This window comes from Callorhinchus milii, unplaced genomic scaffold (assembly GCF_018977255.1).
Source record: "Callorhinchus milii isolate IMCB2004 unplaced genomic scaffold, IMCB_Cmil_1.0 Scaffold5, whole genome shotgun sequence".
NCBI lineage: Eukaryota > Metazoa > Chordata > Chondrichthyes > Chimaeriformes > Callorhinchidae > Callorhinchus > Callorhinchus milii.
In genome coordinates this window covers 34,329,901-34,351,913 of record NW_024704746.1, presented here as the reverse complement: position 1 = coordinate 34,351,913, position 22,013 = coordinate 34,329,901, and the positions used below count along the sequence as shown (strand labels likewise).

Here is a 22,013-nt window from a genome sequence, read left to right as displayed (position 1 = left end):
TTAAAAAGTGGGTGGGGTGGGAGAGCCAAGTTGCTGGGAAGGAAAGTACAGGGTGACCAAAACGTTGCGATACCCTTTCAATATCTAATAAGTCTTAAAGAAATGATGATAATTATTAGTAATTATTATTATTAAAATAAATGGGATCACGACTTTTTGGTCACCCTGTAGTTATTGAGAATTCTGAAACCAGGTATGTTAGGGCTCACTGTTCCTTTGGTGGCTTGCAATCCTTTTTTTTTTGCCCTGATACACATGATAAATTCAAGTAAATTCAGAGTAAGCGTATAAGGCAATCCTTCTGACCCAGTGCCCAGTGATCCATTGGTTTCACAACAACAATACTACATCTCGTGTCACAAAACCTAGAATTGTACTTGCTTAACCACTGGAACGCTATTTTCTGGGTCACCAGAGCTGCCTTCTGCTTACTGCAAACTGGAGATGTGGGATTTGTTATGATGGATTTGTTACAATGTGTTTATTAATGGCCAAATCAGGAGGCATGAACAAATTCTCAATCACTGCCCCTTTTTGAGTCACCAGGGGTTATAAAGCCTTACAGTTTACCTCAACAACATTTGAAATAATCAAAAAGGGAATTTGTTTTTTTTTGTCTCTCTTAATATGTAATAGGTACGTTTTCAAGACTTTTACCTGCAGGGACAGGTAAAACTCACTCCAGTCATGTATCGGCAGAACTCTATAATTTTCGCCCTTTTTCATTTTAGAAATTTATCCTCAGGCAGATAGGGTGTCAGTTTTAACACTTCTTCTGAAGTGCATCATCTCCAGCAAAGCATCACTTCTCCGAGTACTTTCTGCTTCAATTAGTTTACCGTCCCTCTGGTGCTTAGATCCATTCCACGTTCTGTTGTAATAAAGACTGCTTAAACCTATTGGAGGTATATAATCTTTTGATCTCAACTGATTGGAGACACTGGCACACAGACACTATTAACGGGTTCATTAAGCACTCAAGTGCTCAGTTCAGCGATGGAAATACAGATACAGGTTTAGCTGGTGAGCCAGACTGATATGGCAGTTCCACTGTCACCTGCAGGACTGAAATTTGTGGTTGAAGGGTGGGTGAGTGGCTCAACCAGCTAATTCTGTGGTTGGTGCTCCTGTTTGCTTTTGCCAACCACTGCACTGTGGATTAAAGCACAATGTTTATGCCACTCTGAAAACACAAGTGACCTCTCCTTGCTGACCTTCCTGCTTCGAAATACCAACAGTGTTCAAGTGGTACTAGTGTAATGGCACAGGGTCCACTTAAAACATATTGAGGTTTGACTCACTGGATTGTCTTTATGCTGTGACCCCTCCCCATTTGGTAATGATGATCTCCTTTTGGCGGATGAGTTCTTACTCGGTGTGATGGGGGCAGCAACCTTTTTCTTCACACGTATCACATCACAGCAAGCCTGGTCCTCATTGTGTGTGCTTTTTCCAGCATTGATAACCCTGGAAGACAACATATTAATACAATAAATACATACCACAGAACACGAACGCACCTATCAAAAACAATTAATAAAAATTCTTGCATTTGATATTGCACTTTACCACATTGTCGAGACACCTCAAATTGTGCCTCACCCCCTCCCTTGCATCCTTCAAGACCGTCGTCTTCGACCGTGCCTTCGGTCATCCTCCTATCCTCCCTGCCCTCCACTCTCCCCGATCCTAAGCCCCAGCGCGGGTCCAACTCCCTGTCTGTCCAGCGCCTTGGGACGTCTTCCCGACGAGAAAGGCACTATACAAATGTAATTTGAGGATCACAAGGAGTGCAACCCTATTCAATATTGAGTGAGACAATAAAAGTAGAGTGCTATGTTATGTAATAAGACAAGAGTAAAACCTAATTGAAAAGAGTCTGAGATCATTTAACATGACAGAGTTAAGGCAATGCATTAGAGTCAGAGTATGATGCTACGGAGTGTAACAAACTTAAATGAAATGGAAGGACTGAGAGTCTAGGCAGCACCATAAAACTAAAGGCAACAAATACATCTGAGACAAAGTTAAAAGTAATGGATGAGAATCTATGGTTATGTAACAGAATTAAAGGCAGATGGAAGGGAGCCATGAACTATCCAATGTAACAAGAGAATGAAAAGTATTGGAAGAGATTAGCGGCTGGGTAATTTGACAGAGAAAAAGTTAATGGAAACAAATTCAAGGCTATGCACATTAAGAAACAATAGATGATTATTACAAATCCAGACAGCAGCAAATGTTCTGTCCCACCCAATATCATCTCAGTAATCTTAAAATACAGATAATTTGATGCCTAGAACACAATGAGAGGGAAAATATTAGGGAAAATACACTTCCTTTGTTGATTTTCTGCACACTGATTATTTTTGCATGTGCATTTACATACATTACATACAGTTTTCAATACGTAAGTGAACTCAGGATTAACCAGCCTACAGTATAGGTTTAGAGACACGCAGAGTCAGTGAAATGTTGTATTTTGTGTGATGAATCACACTGTTCCTTTATCCACAATGGAGCTGTCTCAAATAAGGCAGATAATCTGTAGTTCACATTTCAAAACATTAAAAACATTACAAGGAGACCAAAAATAATTACGGAACTTGGCACTATCCAAAAAATCCAAACCCATTTTTGTGAAAAAAATATGCCAAAAATATGCAATAGTTAATCTTGCTTCGATTGTTATTCATATCCCTCTCCTTAATACACTCAAATGTATTATTCAAATTGATTAGCATCAGATGTTGTAACATAAGCAAATGAATACAGCACATGGGGATGGAGGGTATTTCCAAAGAACAATGACAATGTTAAATCGCCAAACCAGCTCTCTCACACAAACCATTCCATGTATTATACATAGATCTAGCACTGGAGGTTCTTCAAACCTCCCTTTTATTCAGCTTATGAAATATATAGAAAAGATACTGTTAGCTATTTATATCTGCGAGGCCGCAACAGTCCATACTAATTAACATTTAGCCACTTGTCCCTGAGGAGAAATCAATTGAAATTTATTTTATTGGGTCACATTGACCACATTGAGATTATTTTTGTTGCTCACCTGAAATTCTATTAACAATCTTGCCATAATTGTAATATAGTGCAGTTGAATTTATTGCCTGCTTTAGCCATTTGTCAAACCAGATTTGCTATAATGGTCTTTCAGAGTTGCAATGTAAAAATATAACAATTGTGCAGTGTTCCTCCACCTGTACAGTTCACAAATCCCCAAAAAACATTAGTGGAAGAAATACATTTTTATGATATATGTGAGTTTTTAAGAAAAAAACAATATAAGGACTGAACACATTTTGAAAAATCACAGCAGAGCCCATCATGTCTGTGCCGGCACTTTGAAAAGAGCTATCCAATTCAATCCCACTCCTCCGTTCTCTCCCCATAGCCCTGTAAACTTGTCCTCCCTATGATGCTTGGATCAGGATTTAACAAATGACCTTTAGAGGAAGAAAACAAAGTTTATTATTGGGAAATCCTCCTTTGAGTCAAAAGGGTAGGACAGAATACTTGCCATTGATGATATATAACACACAACACAATACCCAATTGGGTGGTGTTGGAGGGGGGTGGAGGGCTGATATTAATGTTGTTGAATTATTATGCTTCACAAAGTATAACAACAACAACTTGCATTTATATAGCACCCTTCACACCGGACAGCATCTCGGAGCACCCGTATACTATTGTACGACCAAAAATGTTTTGACAATTATTCTTTCCTTTTCACTTTTCCTCCCCGGAAAGCAGTGACAGATTTGGTTCATTGGACATCCACTGCCTTCCAATACCATGTCCAAGTGGCTGCTCTTTGCGATTGACTCAACGTATTTCTTAAATCTGTGACACTGACCTGCCTCTCAGGAATGTCACTCCATCTCCAACTATTTTCGGTAAGTGGTTCCCTCAAGTTAGTCATTTTCATAACATACTGTATTTCCAATAAGTGGAAGGAGCCCCAAATTGGGATTCTTAATTAAGAAATCAATTCCTTAGAAATTATTTTGTTAATTAAGAAGACCATTAAAAAAATACTACAAAATCAACCCTTTCACATTCAAAGCCTGGACAGGAAGTGTCAGCAGGCTTTGACTCGGGGATTTTTATTTTAAAGGGGATAATAAATTAAGAAGCCAATATCATTCCATACATCCAATTTGTCCAGAGTGTGTGGTCTCCACTCTAGCTTCACTCCCTCACTGGTTTAGACTAGAACTCAGCAGGTCAACGAAGGTCTTTTGGTTATAATTGAGACACTTTAATATATGATCAATTAATCAATGCTTATCTTCACCTCCCAAGGATAAAAGTTCATTAAGGATTCCGATACAAACATGCAATGAGATTATGATTTGCATATCGACAGTGAAGGATTGAGGGACAATGCACAGAACTGTTGAACATATTTCAAACACGCAGCACTTCCTCCTTCTAAATCTATAAATGATTTCTCTTTACAGAAATAGTCCCGCAGTCTTCCCTCCCCATTTCGGAAATACACATAAGATTGACTTAAGCACTACACATGCCTTGATGATCTGTCAGATATCCTAAAGGGGGTTGATGTTTAAATATTAATCTGATTCTATTGTATATCCATCACAGATGAATAAAAGTCTTTCATGAAAAAATAATCTTAGTACTGAACTTTCAAATATATTGAACAAAAGCTGGCCACACAGCATATAAAACCTTTGTGGTAATGATCGGGCAGATGAAGCATGATGATGCTCCCAAAAGTTTGTGCAAATAAGTGGCAGAATCAAGCCTGCAACTCTTCACCTGATGATTTTCTAAACTTTGTTGTGTAGTCAGGGACAGAAGTTATCCACTTCCCCCAAAATAATAATAATCCTTGCATTTGATATAGCGCCTTATCACGTCTCTGAGACGTCTCAAAGTGCTTCACTGTAAAGTGAATTGACCGTATATTTTGTGGGTGAAACGCAGCAGCCAATTGCGCACAGCAGTGTCCCACAAACAATCATGGATTGAGTGACCAATTTATTATTTTATAATTTTTTTTAAGGGATTATTACCCCCAGAAAAGCAATCAGCCAATCGACTAACAACCGGGTTCCAAATTACTGCTATGTAAACAGAAGCATGTGGAGTAAGGAAACTTGCCCAACGTTTCGCCCTGCCAGCTCTAACCACTGAGCTACAGGACTCCAATAGGAGCAAAGTTGCATCCCACCAGACAACCACTTCTTGAAGCTAAGATGAACACAAGGCCAGGCCGTCAACCCAACCCCTTGCCTGAGGAATTTGTTAGCCATCATTTGATAGGTAAATATGTAGCAAATTTACAAAAAAAATTGTCAGTTTTATACTTTTCTTTGAGCCCCCAATTTCCACAATTAAATGACGACAGTCACTCACATGAGATTTAAAGTAATGCATGACAGTACTTACTAAAATGAAGCACTCAAAGGCGTTTCAACATAAGTACGATTAAAATGCAAGTTCTTTCTTATGCACTTTTTAAACATTCTGTGGTAAGTAACAAAATTATTTTCTTTGAAGTTCAAATAACTGGACAAATGTATAGGTTTTAAAATGTTACATGTATTAATCTCTCAGCACAATTTAGTTGTATATTATTATAAATAATATATTACATATCAAACCAACACAATGGAAGGTGCATGTAAATTCCACATTAGCTGACTTTGGCTCCCATGAGGGCTGAGCTTTTAAATGAACAGTCCAAATCAATCTAAATTAAATTCAGTTGAGATGGTTTAAATCTGGACAGCCTGACCTTTCAAAATATCATTTTGCAATAGGCATTCACTTTTTGCTCTGTTCTGCTCTTGTATACTTAATGAAGCCATGTCCATTAACAAAGAGAAAAGGATTTGGGGTGTTTTATGACCATCCTGTCAGCCAGAAGCGATCATCTACAATGCTAATTTATATGCTGTGATGTGCATGAAAGACATTTGACGATAAATCGATACAATATAGTCTAGCCTTACGTACATTATTCATATTGTGTAGAACTTTGAAGGTCCTACCTTCTAAAGAAGATTGAAGAGAGTTCAGAGGAGTGGCAAGAATAATTCTAGGACACAAGGCAACCAGTTATGAAGACAAACTCATAAAATTGAGCTAATTTTCATTAAAATAAAGAAGATTAAGATGGGGCTTGATCTAAACGAAATGGATTAATGCAGGTACATGTGGGATGTTCAACTCGCACAGAGCTTGAGAACACATGTATAAAATTAACATGCCTCAAGCAAGATTTAAGATTAGGTGCTTAAAATAATGAAGGGAATTGACAAGTGGCTGACTCTTCCCTCTGGTTGAGAGATCTAAAACAGAGAAGCATAATCTCCAAATTAGAGCGAGACTGGTTAGGAATAAGATTTCTTTACACAGAGGGTTGTGAGAATATGGAATTCACTGCCCCTGAAGGCCATGAGGCAGAGTCAATTGGGACGTTTAACAGGGGAAGAGATGGATACTTAGGAAGTAAAGGCTATTAAACGGTATGGGGAAAGGCAGGGATATGAAATTAAAAGATCTGCAAAGCTCTAATAAAATTGGAGGAGAAGGCTTGACCCACTGTATGGTTTCCTCCATTTAACTTCCAAGCACAATACTAGGGTATGGATTTAAGATTACAAATAGAAGCACAATGGGGAAGTTAGGAAGTTTTGTGATCCAAGAGGTTTATCAGTATATGGAATGATTTGTCAGGGGATGGTCAATGCAGCAACATTCATAGGGCCATTTAAAAAGAGAATCAGTCAAACACGCGCAGAGAAAAAGATATTACAGGGTCCAGGAAAAAGCAAGGAATTGGGATCAGGACAGATGGCTTCAAAGGAGGAGGAAACACCAACTAATAAGATAGGTCAAACGGCCTCCGACTGTGTCACTGATTTCTATTTCTAAATGGCAGTTGTGTGATTACCAGCAAATTAATAGAAAAGTAGACTTAAGATTTCAGTCCATCAACGTGATTAACTGCTGCCCTTGTGATCCCTCAGGTGTTGCAATTTAATCTGGCGAGTATGAACAGATTTGGCTGCTTTGAGATTGAGTTACAGTACCTCAGAGCTACCAGGCAACATTTCAAATGAGACGATCACCCCTGAAATTCAGGTTGTTTAATTAGCTGGCCCTTCCATTGCTAGGTGATATTACTGACTGTATTTTAACATAGAAATAACAAACTTTGTTCACTGAATGAACCTGCTTACTGACGCTTCACGGTCCACAAACACACAATTAGATGAGCTGAGAAAACAATTAATCCTGCAACCTGTTGACACAACTTTGGTAAATTGCTATTTCCTGTTACATTGTTCCAGGCAGGATTCCTTCCACCCATATATTGGTACACATCTTGACTGTCATACATCAGTGATACAAACCTTTGTTTGCTGTAAAAAAGTTTTACGAATCCTGGTATGGTTTGAACTGAATTACGGTCCAGGAGGCAATACATTTATCATAGAAAATGTTTGCTTTAAATGGAAAGATTGATCAAGGCCCTGATAGTTCCCTCTGTGTAGATTGATAGTTTATGAGGAAGGAAGAGTAATTCATTAAAGGATTCTTGGATGCCATAAGGTGTGGTAATAAACACATACAGTACTTAATGCTGTTTGCAAGCACTTATTGTAGACTGCCACCTCACCCACACTATTCATATGATTAAAGCCAACTCCTTACTTTTGCATCATTGCTACTATATACAGTTCCTAAAGTGGTACAGTATGTACCTTCATCTACTTTATTCTTTAATCCTGTAATATTTACCCACTGTTAGTTTCCAGTTATCCGGACAACAATTTGCAACCAGCAGAGGATGGATTTTATTTATTTAACATTTTATGGAGTAAAGCTGTTACATAGACACACAAGTAGGCTAATGTATTAATGGATACAATTGATTACAAGTTCAGTGTGTGATCTTTGAAGACTGCTCGCTGAGTTTTGCTCTTAATTTATTCAACCCCCCAAAAATAAGGAAATTAGTCCAATCTTCAAGCCAATTCTTTAACATTATTACTAGCTTTCATCACAAGGCTCTGTGAAGGTTAAAGGAACGCTAAAATTGATCAACTTCAAATTCGTTTCACTATCTATAACATGGAAAAACAGGTGAGTTTATACAGGCTCTTAAATCCAAAGTTCTCAAATAGTCCTTTTTGTCCCAATATTACTGCAGGCGTCAGAAGGCAGCCTGGCAGACTGCTCACAGATCTCAACCCGCATCACCCCAAAAACAATCTCCAGGGGTTCATGAAATTGGTCATTCTTGTGCCAATTTTCCTTCTCTTCCCCCATTTGTGGAGATGTTCAGCTTCTACTCTGAACTGCCTCTCAGCAGCACAGTGCAGTTTAGGAACTCAGCATGTGGATGTGATCGCAGGTGCAAATCCATGTTCCAGTTCTTTGCACAGTGTGAGCCCATCACATCTCTAATACCCAGTGCAAAACAGCCACTTAATTTATGAACCAGAGATTCCTGAGAACATGTGACTGTCAACATCTAGACAGATGTTGTTATCAATATTAATAGCCATTGGGAATACAAGCTGTCAGTGAAATGTGCAAATTCTGAACATGCATAATGTGTTAACATATTCATCACCCCCATTCAACAGTGACATCTGAAAAGCGCTCTTGTGGTGTACCTGCTGTCCATCCCTAAATCATTATATTTAGAAGCAAAAATTTAAGGGAATTATAATGGAAATGGTTAAACTCTAGTCAGAACAGCCTATGTAACTCTTTTAAATGCATCTAGAATTGTACAAAACAGGATAACATCAAATACTAACATGTGACTCTGGTTATTAGCTTTTCTTGAGACTGATAAGAGAAAAATTATTTTGTGGTAATGCATCTACAAATGGTTAGGTGCTAGAAAAATGTCATTGCATTTAGTAAGCTAGCAAAAAAAAGTGTGTGTATCTTGTGCAGAGTCGTGAGATCTCAGTTTCGCAAAAAGGAGGTTACAACAGAGCAGAATACTTACTTGTTTGTTGGTCGACATGAAGTACTGGAGTGGGGAGGGGCGGGGGGGAGAGGGTGATGTGTATTTCCAATTTATGTGACTCAGATGGGTTGGTTAAGGGATTCTGTTAAGAGATACCATATTAGACCCCAACATCCCATCAGTTTCTAAAACCTTGTGCCTTATTCTTCTTTCAGTGGAAGTACAAAAAATATTGCACAGGATATTGCACAGTTAATATCACAGTGTAAAATAATTGTTTTATGTTATCACTTACATACTGAGACAGTTAATGCGTAACCTGCCTCCACACAAAGTACTTGAAGCAAATGAACAAAGCATTCCCAGTAACAATCTCACAAAGAGGTTAGATACCAACATAAACCATGAGATATCCGTTTCATTATCAAGGGATTGAATCCCAAGGTCAGATTATCCACAAATCCATTATTTTTATTTGCAATATTGGAAATACCATCAAGTTTAATGGGGCAGTTATATTTTGCTCTGTGTCCTTTGTTGGAGTGAAAAGAAGTCAATTTGTTCATCTAATGCACTTATAAGAGTTCAATGTCACAGCTACCAACTAGAGTTAACAACAACCCGTACAGAACATATTATTTGCACATTAGATAGCACAATAGCAGTAAGATGCTGCAGGCAACTATTACAAGAACATGTCTCATGAAATTCACTTCAGTGGATGTTGAAAGCACAACATTTTACCAAGACAGAATATGATTCTAACTTCATTGCTTTTCTTGGCCTTCCCAACCACAACATCTCTGCTTGGTTGACAGGGAGCTCAATTCTAAGCCTGCACCAACATCACTTTAATTAAGTAACTAAACCTGCTTCATCATTTGAAGACCCCAGTGCAATTGAAGTCTTATGGTGTAAAATTAAAATGGCTTCCAATCAGTTTAGGTCAAAGGGACAATTGAATGAAGCTGGACAGCAGCAGCTTTGGTTCAAAAAGTTTGTTAAATTTCACCAGGATTAAGGATAAAGAAATGTTCTGCCATCCCTAAATTGTAATATTCAGTATTGAACATTTAAGGGAATTATAATGTAAACTCCAGTCAGCACAGTATAGACAACCCTTTTAATAGACGACGAGCAAAATACACCTAGAATTATACAAAACAACAACCTGCACTTATATAGCGCCCTCCACGCAGGATAGCGTCTCAGAGCTCTTAACAATGGTGGAGCCTGACACCAAGCGCAGTGGGGGGGGGGGGGGGATGACCGTAAGCACGGTCGAAAAAGGAAGGTTTTCAGGTGGGACTTGAAAAAGGGGATAGAGGGGGCAAGGCGGCGGGATTGAGGGAGAGTGTTCTAGAGTTTCTGGGCGTAGTGGCTGAAAGCGTGACTTCCAATGGTAGAGCAGAGGGTGCGAGGGACAAACAGGAGGTCGGTGGCAGTCGAGCAGAGGCGCCGGGTGGTGGATTGGGGAGTGAGGAGGTTGGAGAAGTTGGGAGGTACCATGGAGTGAAAGGATTTGAACACGAGTGTGAGGATCTTGAAGTCGATCCATTCGGTGATGGGGAGTCAGTGGAGCCTGGCCAGTTACAAAACCGGACTAGTAACATCCAATACTAACACAGGACTCCAGTTACTAGCTTTTCTTGTGACTGACTTTGTGGTAACGTTTCAGCAAATGGTTTAAGTGCTAAAAAATGTCATTGCCTATACAGTAAACTAGTAAAAAATAAAATTTCTTCAGATCTAAAAACTTTTTGTCAGTGGAAATCCAACATAAATTTAAAAAAATGATGATTTTAAAAATGTGTAAATACCCTGTATAATTCTGGAAGATGCTAATGTATTGCTGACAAGTTTTTTTTAACAAATGGCCACAGGGCAAGCTCAATAAATTTTTGATAATCTAACTAAACAGTTGGTATTTAAGCACTGTGGTTTATGTTGCTTTCAAAATATTAATTCCCTTTTAAAATGTTATTGCTTGTTTAGCTTTACTACAGGCAGAAATAAAAAGTAGAAACCCATACAGTAATACATTCTCAAATACAAAGTGCTTAGAATGTCAATCTTTTTTTAATAAATCTAAAGATGATATTGATTGCAAAATATTCAGGCAGCCATTGAAATATGAATAAGGAGGGTTGTAGAGCCCATTGAAACGGGTGCTCCAAATGATTGTACAAGAGTTTTTGATGGGCCTTCTGTATCGCAGAACTGTTGTGGCTTAAGGGACAATTACAATACTGTACTTGTATTGTCCCATGTTCTATACCAGTACACGTGATGGCAATTCAAAAGTATTAAGCAATAATTTAGTCAAATTTATCTCATCAACATTACCGTACATAAAGCTCAGCAACATGATATTCGATTACAACTGACTAACTCCAGCAATAAGAGCGTTACCACAATATTATGATATACCCTACGACATATTCTGCCTTTCATTTACAGTAATGTTTCAAAAGTGCATCACAGAGACAGTGCAGGATTCTGAGCAAGGAGGGGGAAAAATGTAAGAAAAATGTAAAAATGCAGTTAACGTTCACAATAAACCCTAATCTACTAATGATACGCTTTTCCTCTTCTCGTGAGGCATCTAATTTTAAACATTAGTTTTTGAAAAGCTCCCCATTATCTTTAATGAGAGAGGGGAACAGTGGGGGTTGGTGGAGACTGGGGTGTGAGAAATTAGGATGATGGCATGGACAACTTAGGTCAAATTTGAACCGTTTCAGAACAGTAGATTCTATGTATTTCAATGTCATTTTGCATGTAATTAATATAATATTAATCATGGGGAATCGGCAGTTTTGTACCAATAGGCTCCACTCCCCCAATATGAACTGGATCAAATCTGTCTAAACACATTTTTGACTGGAACCCCTCAAATCACATTTAAGAGGGACTTTCATCCTATAAACCTATACTGGAGTGATTCTTAAACATTCAAAGGACAAATTCACTGTTTAACCAGTCCCCAGCCTCAGATCCATTTCAAACGAACATAAATTTGATCTAAAGAACTATACCTGCATCTTTCATGTGGAAACATCATAGAGCAAAATCCATTTGGGTTACATGAAAAGAATCTCTGCACAGCACACTGCGACTAACAGAGTGTTATTGACACGCATGTGTAGCATGTTAAATCTACCAATGATCAGAGGAAAACAGCGGAAAAATAATTCCAAGCTATCAACTAATTAAATTGTCCTGACAATTACGAATTTAGTCTCGCTGACTGAATTGAGATGAATATTATGGCCTTAATATTTATGGGTCTGCAGCTGAAAAAATGAAAGTAAATTGCAAAATAGTGATATTGACTACTTCCAGATTATTCATAGTAAAAGCAGTAACTTCTATCAAGTTACCGGCCCATCTCCAACCTCCCCTTTCTCTCCAAGGTCTTGGAAAGAGTTGTCGCCTCCCAACTGCGCTCTTTCCTTTCCACCCATTCTCTTTTCGAACCCCTTCAGTCAGGTTTCCGTGCTGCCCATAGCACAGAAACTGCCCTGGTCAAGGTCACCAATGATATCCTGACCATCTGTGACCAGGGCTCCCTCTGTCTCCTCGTCCTCCTCGACCTATCGGCAGCATTCGATACGGTCGACCACGCTATCCTACTCCACCGCTTGTCCTCCCACCTCAACCTTCAAGGCACTGTCCTTGAATGGTTTAGGTCGTACCTTTCTCACCGTCTTCATTTCGTCTCGACGAATGGCTTCTCCTCCACCCCCCGCACTGTCTCATGTGGTGTCCCTCAGGGCTCTGTCCTTGGTCCCCTCCTCTTCACCCTCTATATGCTCTCCCTTGGTGACATCATCCGCAGACATGGAGTTAACTTCCACATGTATGCGGATGACACCCAACTCTACCTTTCCTCCTCTACCCTCAACTCCACGACCACCGATGTCCTGACAGCTGCCTGTCCGACATCGAGTCCTGGACGAGAGACAACTTTCTTCAGCTCAACGTGCGAAAAACCGAGGCCCTCCTGATTGGCTCACGTCAGCGCCTCCGCACCTCAGGCGCTGACACCATCAGCATCCAAGGCTGCACTCTCCACCTCTCAAAGCCAGTCAGGAACCTCGGCGTTTTGTTCGACCCTGAGCTGTCCTTTCTCCCTCACATCCGCACCACAACTGGCACCGCCTTCCATCACCTCCGGAACATCGCCAGACTACGGCATTACCTCACCCCTCACGCCGCTGAAACTCTGGTTCACGCTTTTGTCACCTCAAGGCTGGACCATGGGAACTCTCTCCTCGTCGGCCTTCCCGCCACCTCCCTCCACACTGCAGGTCATTCAGAACTCTGCAGCTCGTGTACTGTCCCGCACCAGGCTTCGGGACCACATCACTCCCACCCTCGCTCGCCTCCACTGGCTCCCCATCCCCCAGAGGATTGATTTCAAGATCCTCATCCTCACCTACAAGGCCATTCACGGCCTTGCTCCCTCCTACCTCTCCGACCTACTATCCCCCTACCTACCTGCCCGTACCCTCCGTTCCTCTGGCTCCGGTCTGCTCCATATCCCCCGCCCCAACCGCCCTACCATCGGTGGTCGGGCCTTCAGCCTCTCAGCCCCCAGGCTCTGGAACTCCATCCCCCAGTGCCTTCGCCTTGCTTCCTCCCTTTCCTCCTTCAAGGCCGGTCTCAAAACCTTTCTCTTTGACCGAGCCTTCAGCTCCCCTCTCGACTCTCTTCCCCCTCCTCGCTCCCTCCCTTCCCTCCCCTCACCCTGACCATTTCCCCCCTGCTCGGGTCATGACCCAACTGTGCAGCGCCTTGGGACGTCCTCCTGACGTGAAAGGCGCTTTATAAATGGAATCTTGTTGTTGTTGTTGTTGTTGTAACAAGAGCTAAAGAGCATCAATAACAATACTTAACAATGGCAATTAAACACTAACAGAAAGAAGATAAAAAGGATAGAGAGAGCATAAATATGACATTAAATCACTTTAGATAATTCCAGTAAAGAGCTGGCAGGGCGGATTGGTTTTCTGGGGTAATAATTCCTACAAAAATTCCTACAAAAAAAATATGGTCACTCAATCCATGACTGTTTGTGGGACACTACTGTGCGCAATTGGCTGCCGCATTTCACCCACAAAATGTACAGTTAATTCCCTTTACAGTATATTCTGTGAAGCACTTTGAGACACCTCGAAGACATGATAAGGCGCTATATCAAATGCAAAGATTATTACGATAACAGATTTGCAATCCCAAATCCACTCAATGGTGCCCTTTTCAATTGTAGCTTATTCATTCAGCAACTGAAAAACAATGATTTCCTACAAAATGTCAGTATCTTGAAAGTTAAGTACTGTACTTAAAGGTCGGATACATCACATGTATGGTGCAGTTGTTCTGCACCTGTACATCAGTGCTATACAAATGCAATTTGTTGGCGTTGTTATATATGTTTGATAGACAGGGGAATCAAGGGACATGGAGAGAGGGTGAGGGTGAAATTGAGTTGCACATTGTCCACAATCTTCAAAAATGGTAGGAAAGGCTTGATGGGCCAAATGGCATACTGTTCCTACATTCCTACTTCTGACACTGATGCACTCCCCTGCTATTACATTAGAATGTTGGCCTTGACTATGAGTTCAAAGTCCCTATGTGGGGCCTGAACCCAAACCTTTCAGCTTAAAGGAAAAAGTTCTACCAACGTGATATATACGTGATACCCCTCTTCTCTGAATGCACCTGCAACTGTCAAATGTTGCATTCATATTATCCAGCAATTTGGATCATTGTTCATTAGTCCCTATATATCTGTCAACTCCCTGACAAAGGGATGAACAAGCCAGCACCATGGTGAACAGTGAGTCAGAATGATGGATTCTGTATTATTAAACACTGAACTTCTCTCAACAATATTCTGCAGTGCCTAACAAACAGAACATCACCTACAAAATTCACTGTTAAATATTTGCAGATACTTACACAGTAAAGAGAAATCTAGAAGAGTGCTGTAGTCTCATTTCAGCAACTCAGCTATTACATTTTATTAGGCAAGTTTCCTTACTCCACATCCCTCTGTTTACCTAGCAGTAAGTACGAACCTGGTTGTTAGTCGATTGCTTTCTGGGGGTAATATTCCCTTCAAAAAATAAATAATTTGGTCACTCAATCCACGACTCTTTGTGGGACACTGCTGTGCGCAATTGTCTGTCTTGTTTTGCCCACAAAATATACAGTCAATTCACTTTACAGTATATTCTGTGAAGGACTTTGAAACGTTTCAATGCAAGGATTATTATTATATATAAAGCTAGATAAAACAAGTTTGATATAGAAATGGTAGAGGGGTTGGCTCTAGTATTACATCAGCACATTAAATACATCAAGTTGCATACACTTTATAGTAGGTTAGACTTTCAGTATTTATTGGCTTTGAATAGGCACTTTGAAATTATCGGCTGTGAAAACATCTGCTAATCCATGAAACTTGCAATACAACATTTTCAAACTAGAAATGTGGTGTCAAGTTCCAGTTAGCATAAATTTGGTTTCGCAATATGGCAAATTATACACTAACAAGCACATTTTCAAGGTGAGAAATGAGAATAACTTGGAATATTAAACTGACAATGAAGCATTAGCATCTTTTTTTTCCACCTGAAGGCAACAAGTGCCCTATAATAATGCTCTCTGACCACTATGTTCCCTCAGCTAGGTGTACCAAATAGTTACAGTAAAGAGCATTTTATATGCCTCCTTCAGCAGGAACTATAAACTGTTATGCCAAGCGAAATTACTGCACTGAAGAGCAGCAATCATTTTCACTTGTATTAGTGCATTATTGAACAATGTTGTGGTTTTATCGAATAGAAAATGTTGCACAAAATTCATTCACAAACATCAGTGAGCTGTGATGTGATTTACAGTATGATTTGTACTGTGTGGTCATATCTTCTGCTAAATCCTGATGTTGATGACCGCAAAATCTCAAGCTGAACAGTATTTACTGTCGTTTAATAGCGTCAATCAATGTCTCGTTGTGCAGTGAAGTAATCTATGTTTTATTTCATAGGTGAACAGTCTATAAATTCACAGCACCAATCATGCAGGGCTCCAATTCATTCCATCTTTCCCACGAAAGGCATTCATGCTGGAGTCTGATTCCATGGCCAATGGCTGTCCTCTGGTACCTTACATGTTCTGCATTGGACATATATTACTGTGTTTTCATCATCACTGGATCAAAGTCCTGGAAACCTCTATCCAACTCCATCACGGAAACATCATCTCCACAGTGGATTAAAGAGAAGATCCACCACTAACACCACCTTTTCAGGGCAACTAGTGATTGCAATAAATGTTATCCACAATGCCTGGCAGGACCAGCATTTGTTGTTGTCATGAGTTGCCCTGAAAACAAAGTAAAATTAATTTATACACCTAGAAATATGATGACTGGCAGGCTGTTGAACTGAAGAGGCATTACTGCTCAATCAACAACAACAACTTGCATTTATATAGCACCCCTCGTGCAGGGAATGTGCTTGGTCAGTGGTGGAACACGATGCAGAGCTGTGGGTATCGAATCTTATCCTTGTGCAACGTCCCCACAAAACACTCTTCATTGGGGCAGCTGGCATGTTAGTTAAGAAAAGTTACTTTAATAATAATTGCATCCCATTGTCTGACTTCTCTAACTAGAGGGAGGGTCATTCATGATCATCCTTGTCAATTTATTTTATTATTTTAAAGACATCAAAGAGATCTTCCACCATCGCTTGACCTTCTCAACTCCAGAGAACGTGAGTTGCTCATAGAATGAAGATAGGACCAGGTTAGGCTTTAATACCTCCCTCCTCCCGTTTATCAAATAATCTACCAACATTCATAGCCAGACTCAGATGAAAAGATCAGTCTAACAATATTGATTGCCAGGCTCAGATGAAAAGATCTGTCACTCGAGTGAGGGTCTGGAAGGGAAACAGGACAAGTGAAATTTAAGCTCCATGCGAGTCTGGGTCTTCAGCAGAGGAGGAGAGAAAACTGCAGAGTGAACAAGTCACACGTGCTCACAACAAAAAAATCACAAATTAACTATGTCACACCTTCCATTAGTTGCTTGCAAAAAGGAACTTTGGCAACTTGGAATTAGCGTTTGCCAGGTGTCCCATCACTCATATCTCTGTTGGCAGCAGAATGAGGTCATTTGAAGGGTTATTATACTGATTTGAACTGCCACATATTCTTAAGCATCATGAGCAGGAAGTAGATATTGATTTTATTGCTGAAGGAAAAAAATCGTGGGATGAATGAGGGGAAAATTGCACACACAGCACGTTTCCTAGACTGTGTTTCTCCCACAGTTAGATACAGTTCCCTTTAACCTCATGTTTCACACGCAATGTCAGGTGAAGTTTATGCCTTTCACAAAAGGGGTGAAACATGCCACATGAGATGTGATAATTATCACCACATTTTTCACCCCAAAGATGAAAAAGATTGAATGATCAGGAAGGATGTTGGACACAGAGCAAAATATGCTGAAAAAAACAATCTCTCTAAATCACATCATAGCCAGGCAGGCTCTATGGTATACAGTAAACCTCATATAAGTCATATCAGTCGGGATCATAATATTTGTGATTCATACTGAACGATCACCTCTGCTCAACCTTCAATTCCCTTGTCCCCCTGAAAACCAGGTCTGTCTCCAAGCCAACCCACTCCCCCTGGTACAACAGCCCTTTCCGCTCCCTCAAATTCCAAACACGATCACTTGAGTGCAGATCGCACAAAACCGGCCTCATGGTTCACCGCCAACTGTGGCTTGAGCATCTTCACACCTACAGCCGCTCCCTCTCTCAAGCCCAAACTACTTTCTACTCACAGGCCAAAAACAAGCCCTAAATCCTGTTCTTCACTACCTACCACGTCCTCCATGCCTCCTCTGGAGCACCCTCGATCCTCACTTCTTATGCCAAGTGCGAAGAGGTCCTGGGGATTAAGATAGATAATATCTGCCTGGCTGCCTCCTCCTCCCTGCCATCCCCACCATGTCGCCTAACACACCATCCTCTCCTCCTACCACAGCTCCTACCTACTTCTTAAAAAACTTACCCTTGATCCCTCCAACCCTCACAAACTTCAGGACCATCTCAAACATGCCCTTCCTGGCCAAAGTTTTGGAACGCATCATTGCAAATCAATTTCGCTCACAGTTCTCCCTCCACAAACCCCTTCAGTCCAGTTTTCACCCAGTCCACAGCACAGAGACAGTGCAGTGCGCATCAAAGTAACAAATAACATATTCTCTCTCTCTGTGTCCAGGGCTCCCTCTGGTTTAAGAATGCAGTGGTGCACAAAATTGGAATTTTTAAAAAAAAATGAATTGAAGCCAACTTGTGCAAAAATTGATTCCTTTCTATCCCATTAATCCCATCTCTCTCTTTGGATTATTGCATCTCTGAAAGCACTCCAAGTTGTATAATAATACTGCACTGAATCAATCATCCAGCTACCAACACAACTGCACTTACTGTAGATGACTTTTTTTTAAGTACACAGACTTTAATTTCAGAGTTTGAAGGTATGCTGTAGGTGTAGGTGTTTGTTGATCCAATTGTTGAGTCCTGTTGCAGGGTGAAGTCTGTTATCAGTAAAGAGCTGTTGGCTTTGAATAGAGCAGGCAAGATATCTGCAGTTAAATAATGGATTGGCTTACAGCAAGGTTGGTAGCTTGTGCAGAACTTCAGAACTATGTGTATTAATATGCCATTCAGTGAGTCAGCATTCTGACTTTATGTAGCATGCTGTGTGTTCCCCCTTCACTTTACTATGTTTTGTGTTTTATTTTGCTTTTTTTAAAAATTGAATTGTAAAGAAAACATTTCTCAGAAAATGATCAAGGAAACTGCTTCCACCCTGCCCCACCCCCCCTTTCTAGCCTCCTCCAGCCCACAACTTTTGATCTGACCATTAGGATGTGTTTGTGGAGTCTTTTGAAAATAGTCAAATGTACACTTCTGGTAGATCAACTCATACAAGAAAGGCATGAAGGCATCAGGAAGCAGAACAAGGAAGTCTATTCATTAAATTATTGGGAAATAGAACAGATTTTTTAAACCAGTGTCAGCATTTGCCACTCAACGCAATCTGACCATAAATCTGTCTCTACATTGCCCAGCAATAAGCTGGAATATCAGCTGTTTGGAGCCTTGTTTCATTTTCCACACTAGCCTCATATATCATCTGATATAGTTCTCTGAGTGTGAGGTCAATTTACCTCCAAAAGCAACTGTCTTTGACAATTCATTCATACTAATCACAGGCCGCAACTGGAGGATGGACACTTCACCAAATCGGCCTTTGCTAGATTCAACCCGAGGTCTCAGAGGTGAAGGAACAGAAATTTCTAAATCACCCAGTTCTCTACGGAAAGAGATTTATTTATCTCTGCATTGGTGATTTGACTGTGTGGAAGTTAACAATGAAGAGTCTGCAGAAAGACTCATATCCACCATCCACCTGCATGAGCCAATAACTGCATTGCAATGAAACACAATTTGACACAGCACAGAAATTCTCTTAAAGATAGCAACAGGATTAGAATTGTAATGGTTTTCAAAAACATTAGTTTTCAAAACATTAGACATAACCAGTGATCCTGTCAAGTCTCAGGGTTGGGATGTTGTTAATAGACCAATTAAGATTTGCTTTCATGTTTTACAACAGTGTCTGAACCTCTTGACTCCTGGAGGCCACAGCCTTGCAACTCCAAGGTATCATTATAGGTTTCAAAATAAGTCAGACATTTGGCAATTAGACAGTATCTGCACATGTTGCAGAGCTTCTAGTCAGCAGACCCTGCATGGTGTGTATCCAAGATCAGGAAGGTTCCTGTGGCATATCAGGAGATCTACCTGCATGCCACTACCCTGTGCTAAAGCAGTTTAATGCACCAGCTTTGCAATCAATGCACAGACACCTCAGCATCATCTAGTGGGGATCTGATACACCATGTGACCAATCTGCTTGAAATTAAAGTACAATAGCAAATGTTTTTCAATATATTTACAGTCAGCCATTGCTGGAGGCTGAATTTGAATAGCTGAAGAGGTCAAATAATACATGAATATCCACAAGGATCTACTAGGTTTAAACATATGCCACTGCTCATTCACCCTTCAGCAATAGATAGGACATGTCTGGTGCTGAATGCTGTACTTTCAATTATTCAGAACGAGGCAGCATTATGAATGACTTCCACTAATGTAATGCATTGCATCAATAAGGCAGATTTTATGTAATAATTACAGTAAAAACCTCAAATTGGCAAATAATGAAAGATGCAATCACACATGGATTATTACGCTAGGGACTCCATTTGCCTAAAGGTACAGCCAAGGACTGATAGAAATGCAGAAAGCAGAGGAGGGTAACACAGCATTGAAAGTTGGAGCTCAATCTTGTCAAGAGATTACAGGAACTGTATTTATGCCAGTAAAATATTTATTTATAAGTACTTGCATTTGATGCCTTTTTTTAATGAGTTTTTCTTAAATGAGTTCTTGATCTCACCTCATACCACAGCACATATATTACATTTTATAAGCATATAAAGAATAAAAGGTTAGTCAAAGGTAGGGTAGGTCAAATTAGGGACCAAAGAGGAAATCTTCGTGTGGAGGCAGAGGCATGGCTGACGTACTGAATGAGTACTTTGCATCTGTCTTCACAAAAGACGATACAGTCAATGTCACAGTATCGGAGGATTGGGTAGAGAAATTGGATAAGAATAAACCGAGAGAAGTACTAAAAAGGTTGTCAGTGCTCAAGGTAGATAAATCAACCAGTCCGGACGGGATGCATCCTAGGTTACTGAGGGAAGTAAGGGTGGAAAAAAAACAGAGGCTCTGGCCACAATCTTACAATCCTCCTTGGACACCGGAGTGGTGCCAGAGGACTGGAGGGTCGCAAATTTTACTCCCCTGTACAAAAAGGGGCAGAAAGATAAACCCGGAAACTACAGGCCAGCCAGCCTAACGTCAGTAGTGGGGAATCTTCTAGAGCCTATAATCCAGGACAAAATTAATTTTCAGTTAAAAAAATTTGGGTTAATGAAGGACAGCCAACACGGCAAATCATGTCTAACAAACCTGATAAGAGTTTTTTGATGAAGTAACTGAGAGGGTGGATGAAGGTAGGGCAGTTGATGTAGTTTATATGGATTTTCAAAAGACATTAGATAAAGTGCCACACAAGAGACTTGTAAGCAAAATAGAAGCCCATGGTATTAAAGGGACAGTGGCAGCATGGATACAGAACTAGTTGAGAGACGGAAAGCAGAGAGTGGTGAACGGTTGTTTTTATGCTTGTAGGGAAGTGTGCAGTGGTGTCCTCAGGGGTCAGTATTGGGACCACTACTGTTTTTGATCTATATAAATTACCTGGACTTGGGTATGGGGTGTATACAATTTCCAAGTTTGCAGATGATACCAAGCTAGAAAAAGTAGTATACAGTGAGGAGGATAGTACCAGATTTCAAATGGACATAGACATACTGGTAAAATGGGCAGATACGTGGCAGATGAAGTTTAATGTGGAGAAATGCGAGGTGAGGCATTTTGGGAGGAAGAATGAGGAGAGGCAAAATAAGCTAGATCATACAATCTTAAAGGGGATGAAGGAACAGAGAGGTCTGGGGTTCATATAAGTATATCTTTGAAGGTGGCAGGACAGGTAGATAAAGCTGTTAAAAAAAAGATTCGGGATTCTAGGTTTCATAAATATAAATAGAGGCATAGAATACAAAAGTCAGGAAGTTATGATGAACCTTTATAAAACACTGGTTAGGCCTCAGCTGGAGACTGTGTTCAGTTCTGGGCACCACACTTTAGGAAGGATATCAAGGCATTGAAGAGGGTGCAAAGGAGATTTACTAGGATGCTACCAGGAACGAGTATGGAATGGAATAGCTCATCCCTTATGTAATTTGTATTATTTACAGTTCTCAAAGAGAAACTATAACCACAAGGCTTGT

The 22,013-nt window shown here is 40.2% G+C and overlaps 1 protein-coding gene across 2 annotated transcripts in view; it reads right to left on the bottom strand.

Moving 5' to 3' along the window:
* Positions 1-22,013, bottom strand: part of ppm1h (protein phosphatase, Mg2+/Mn2+ dependent, 1H) — a 69,621-nt gene that overhangs the window by 37,620 nt on the left and 9,988 nt on the right. Inside the window, exons 1-2 of one of the 2 annotated variants that reach the window (XM_007895273.2) lie at positions 1,570-1,600; positions 1,302-1,467 (exon numbers count right to left, since the gene is read on the bottom strand). In XM_007895273.2, the coding sequence (XP_007893464.1) occupies positions 1,302-1,467; positions 1,570-1,574 (171 nt within the window). In that variant the 5' untranslated portion in view covers positions 1,575-1,600. Of the gene's footprint in view, positions 1-1,301; positions 1,468-1,569; positions 1,601-22,013 lie in introns of those variants that run through there. The other variant, XM_007895272.2, reaches the window with a different exon arrangement.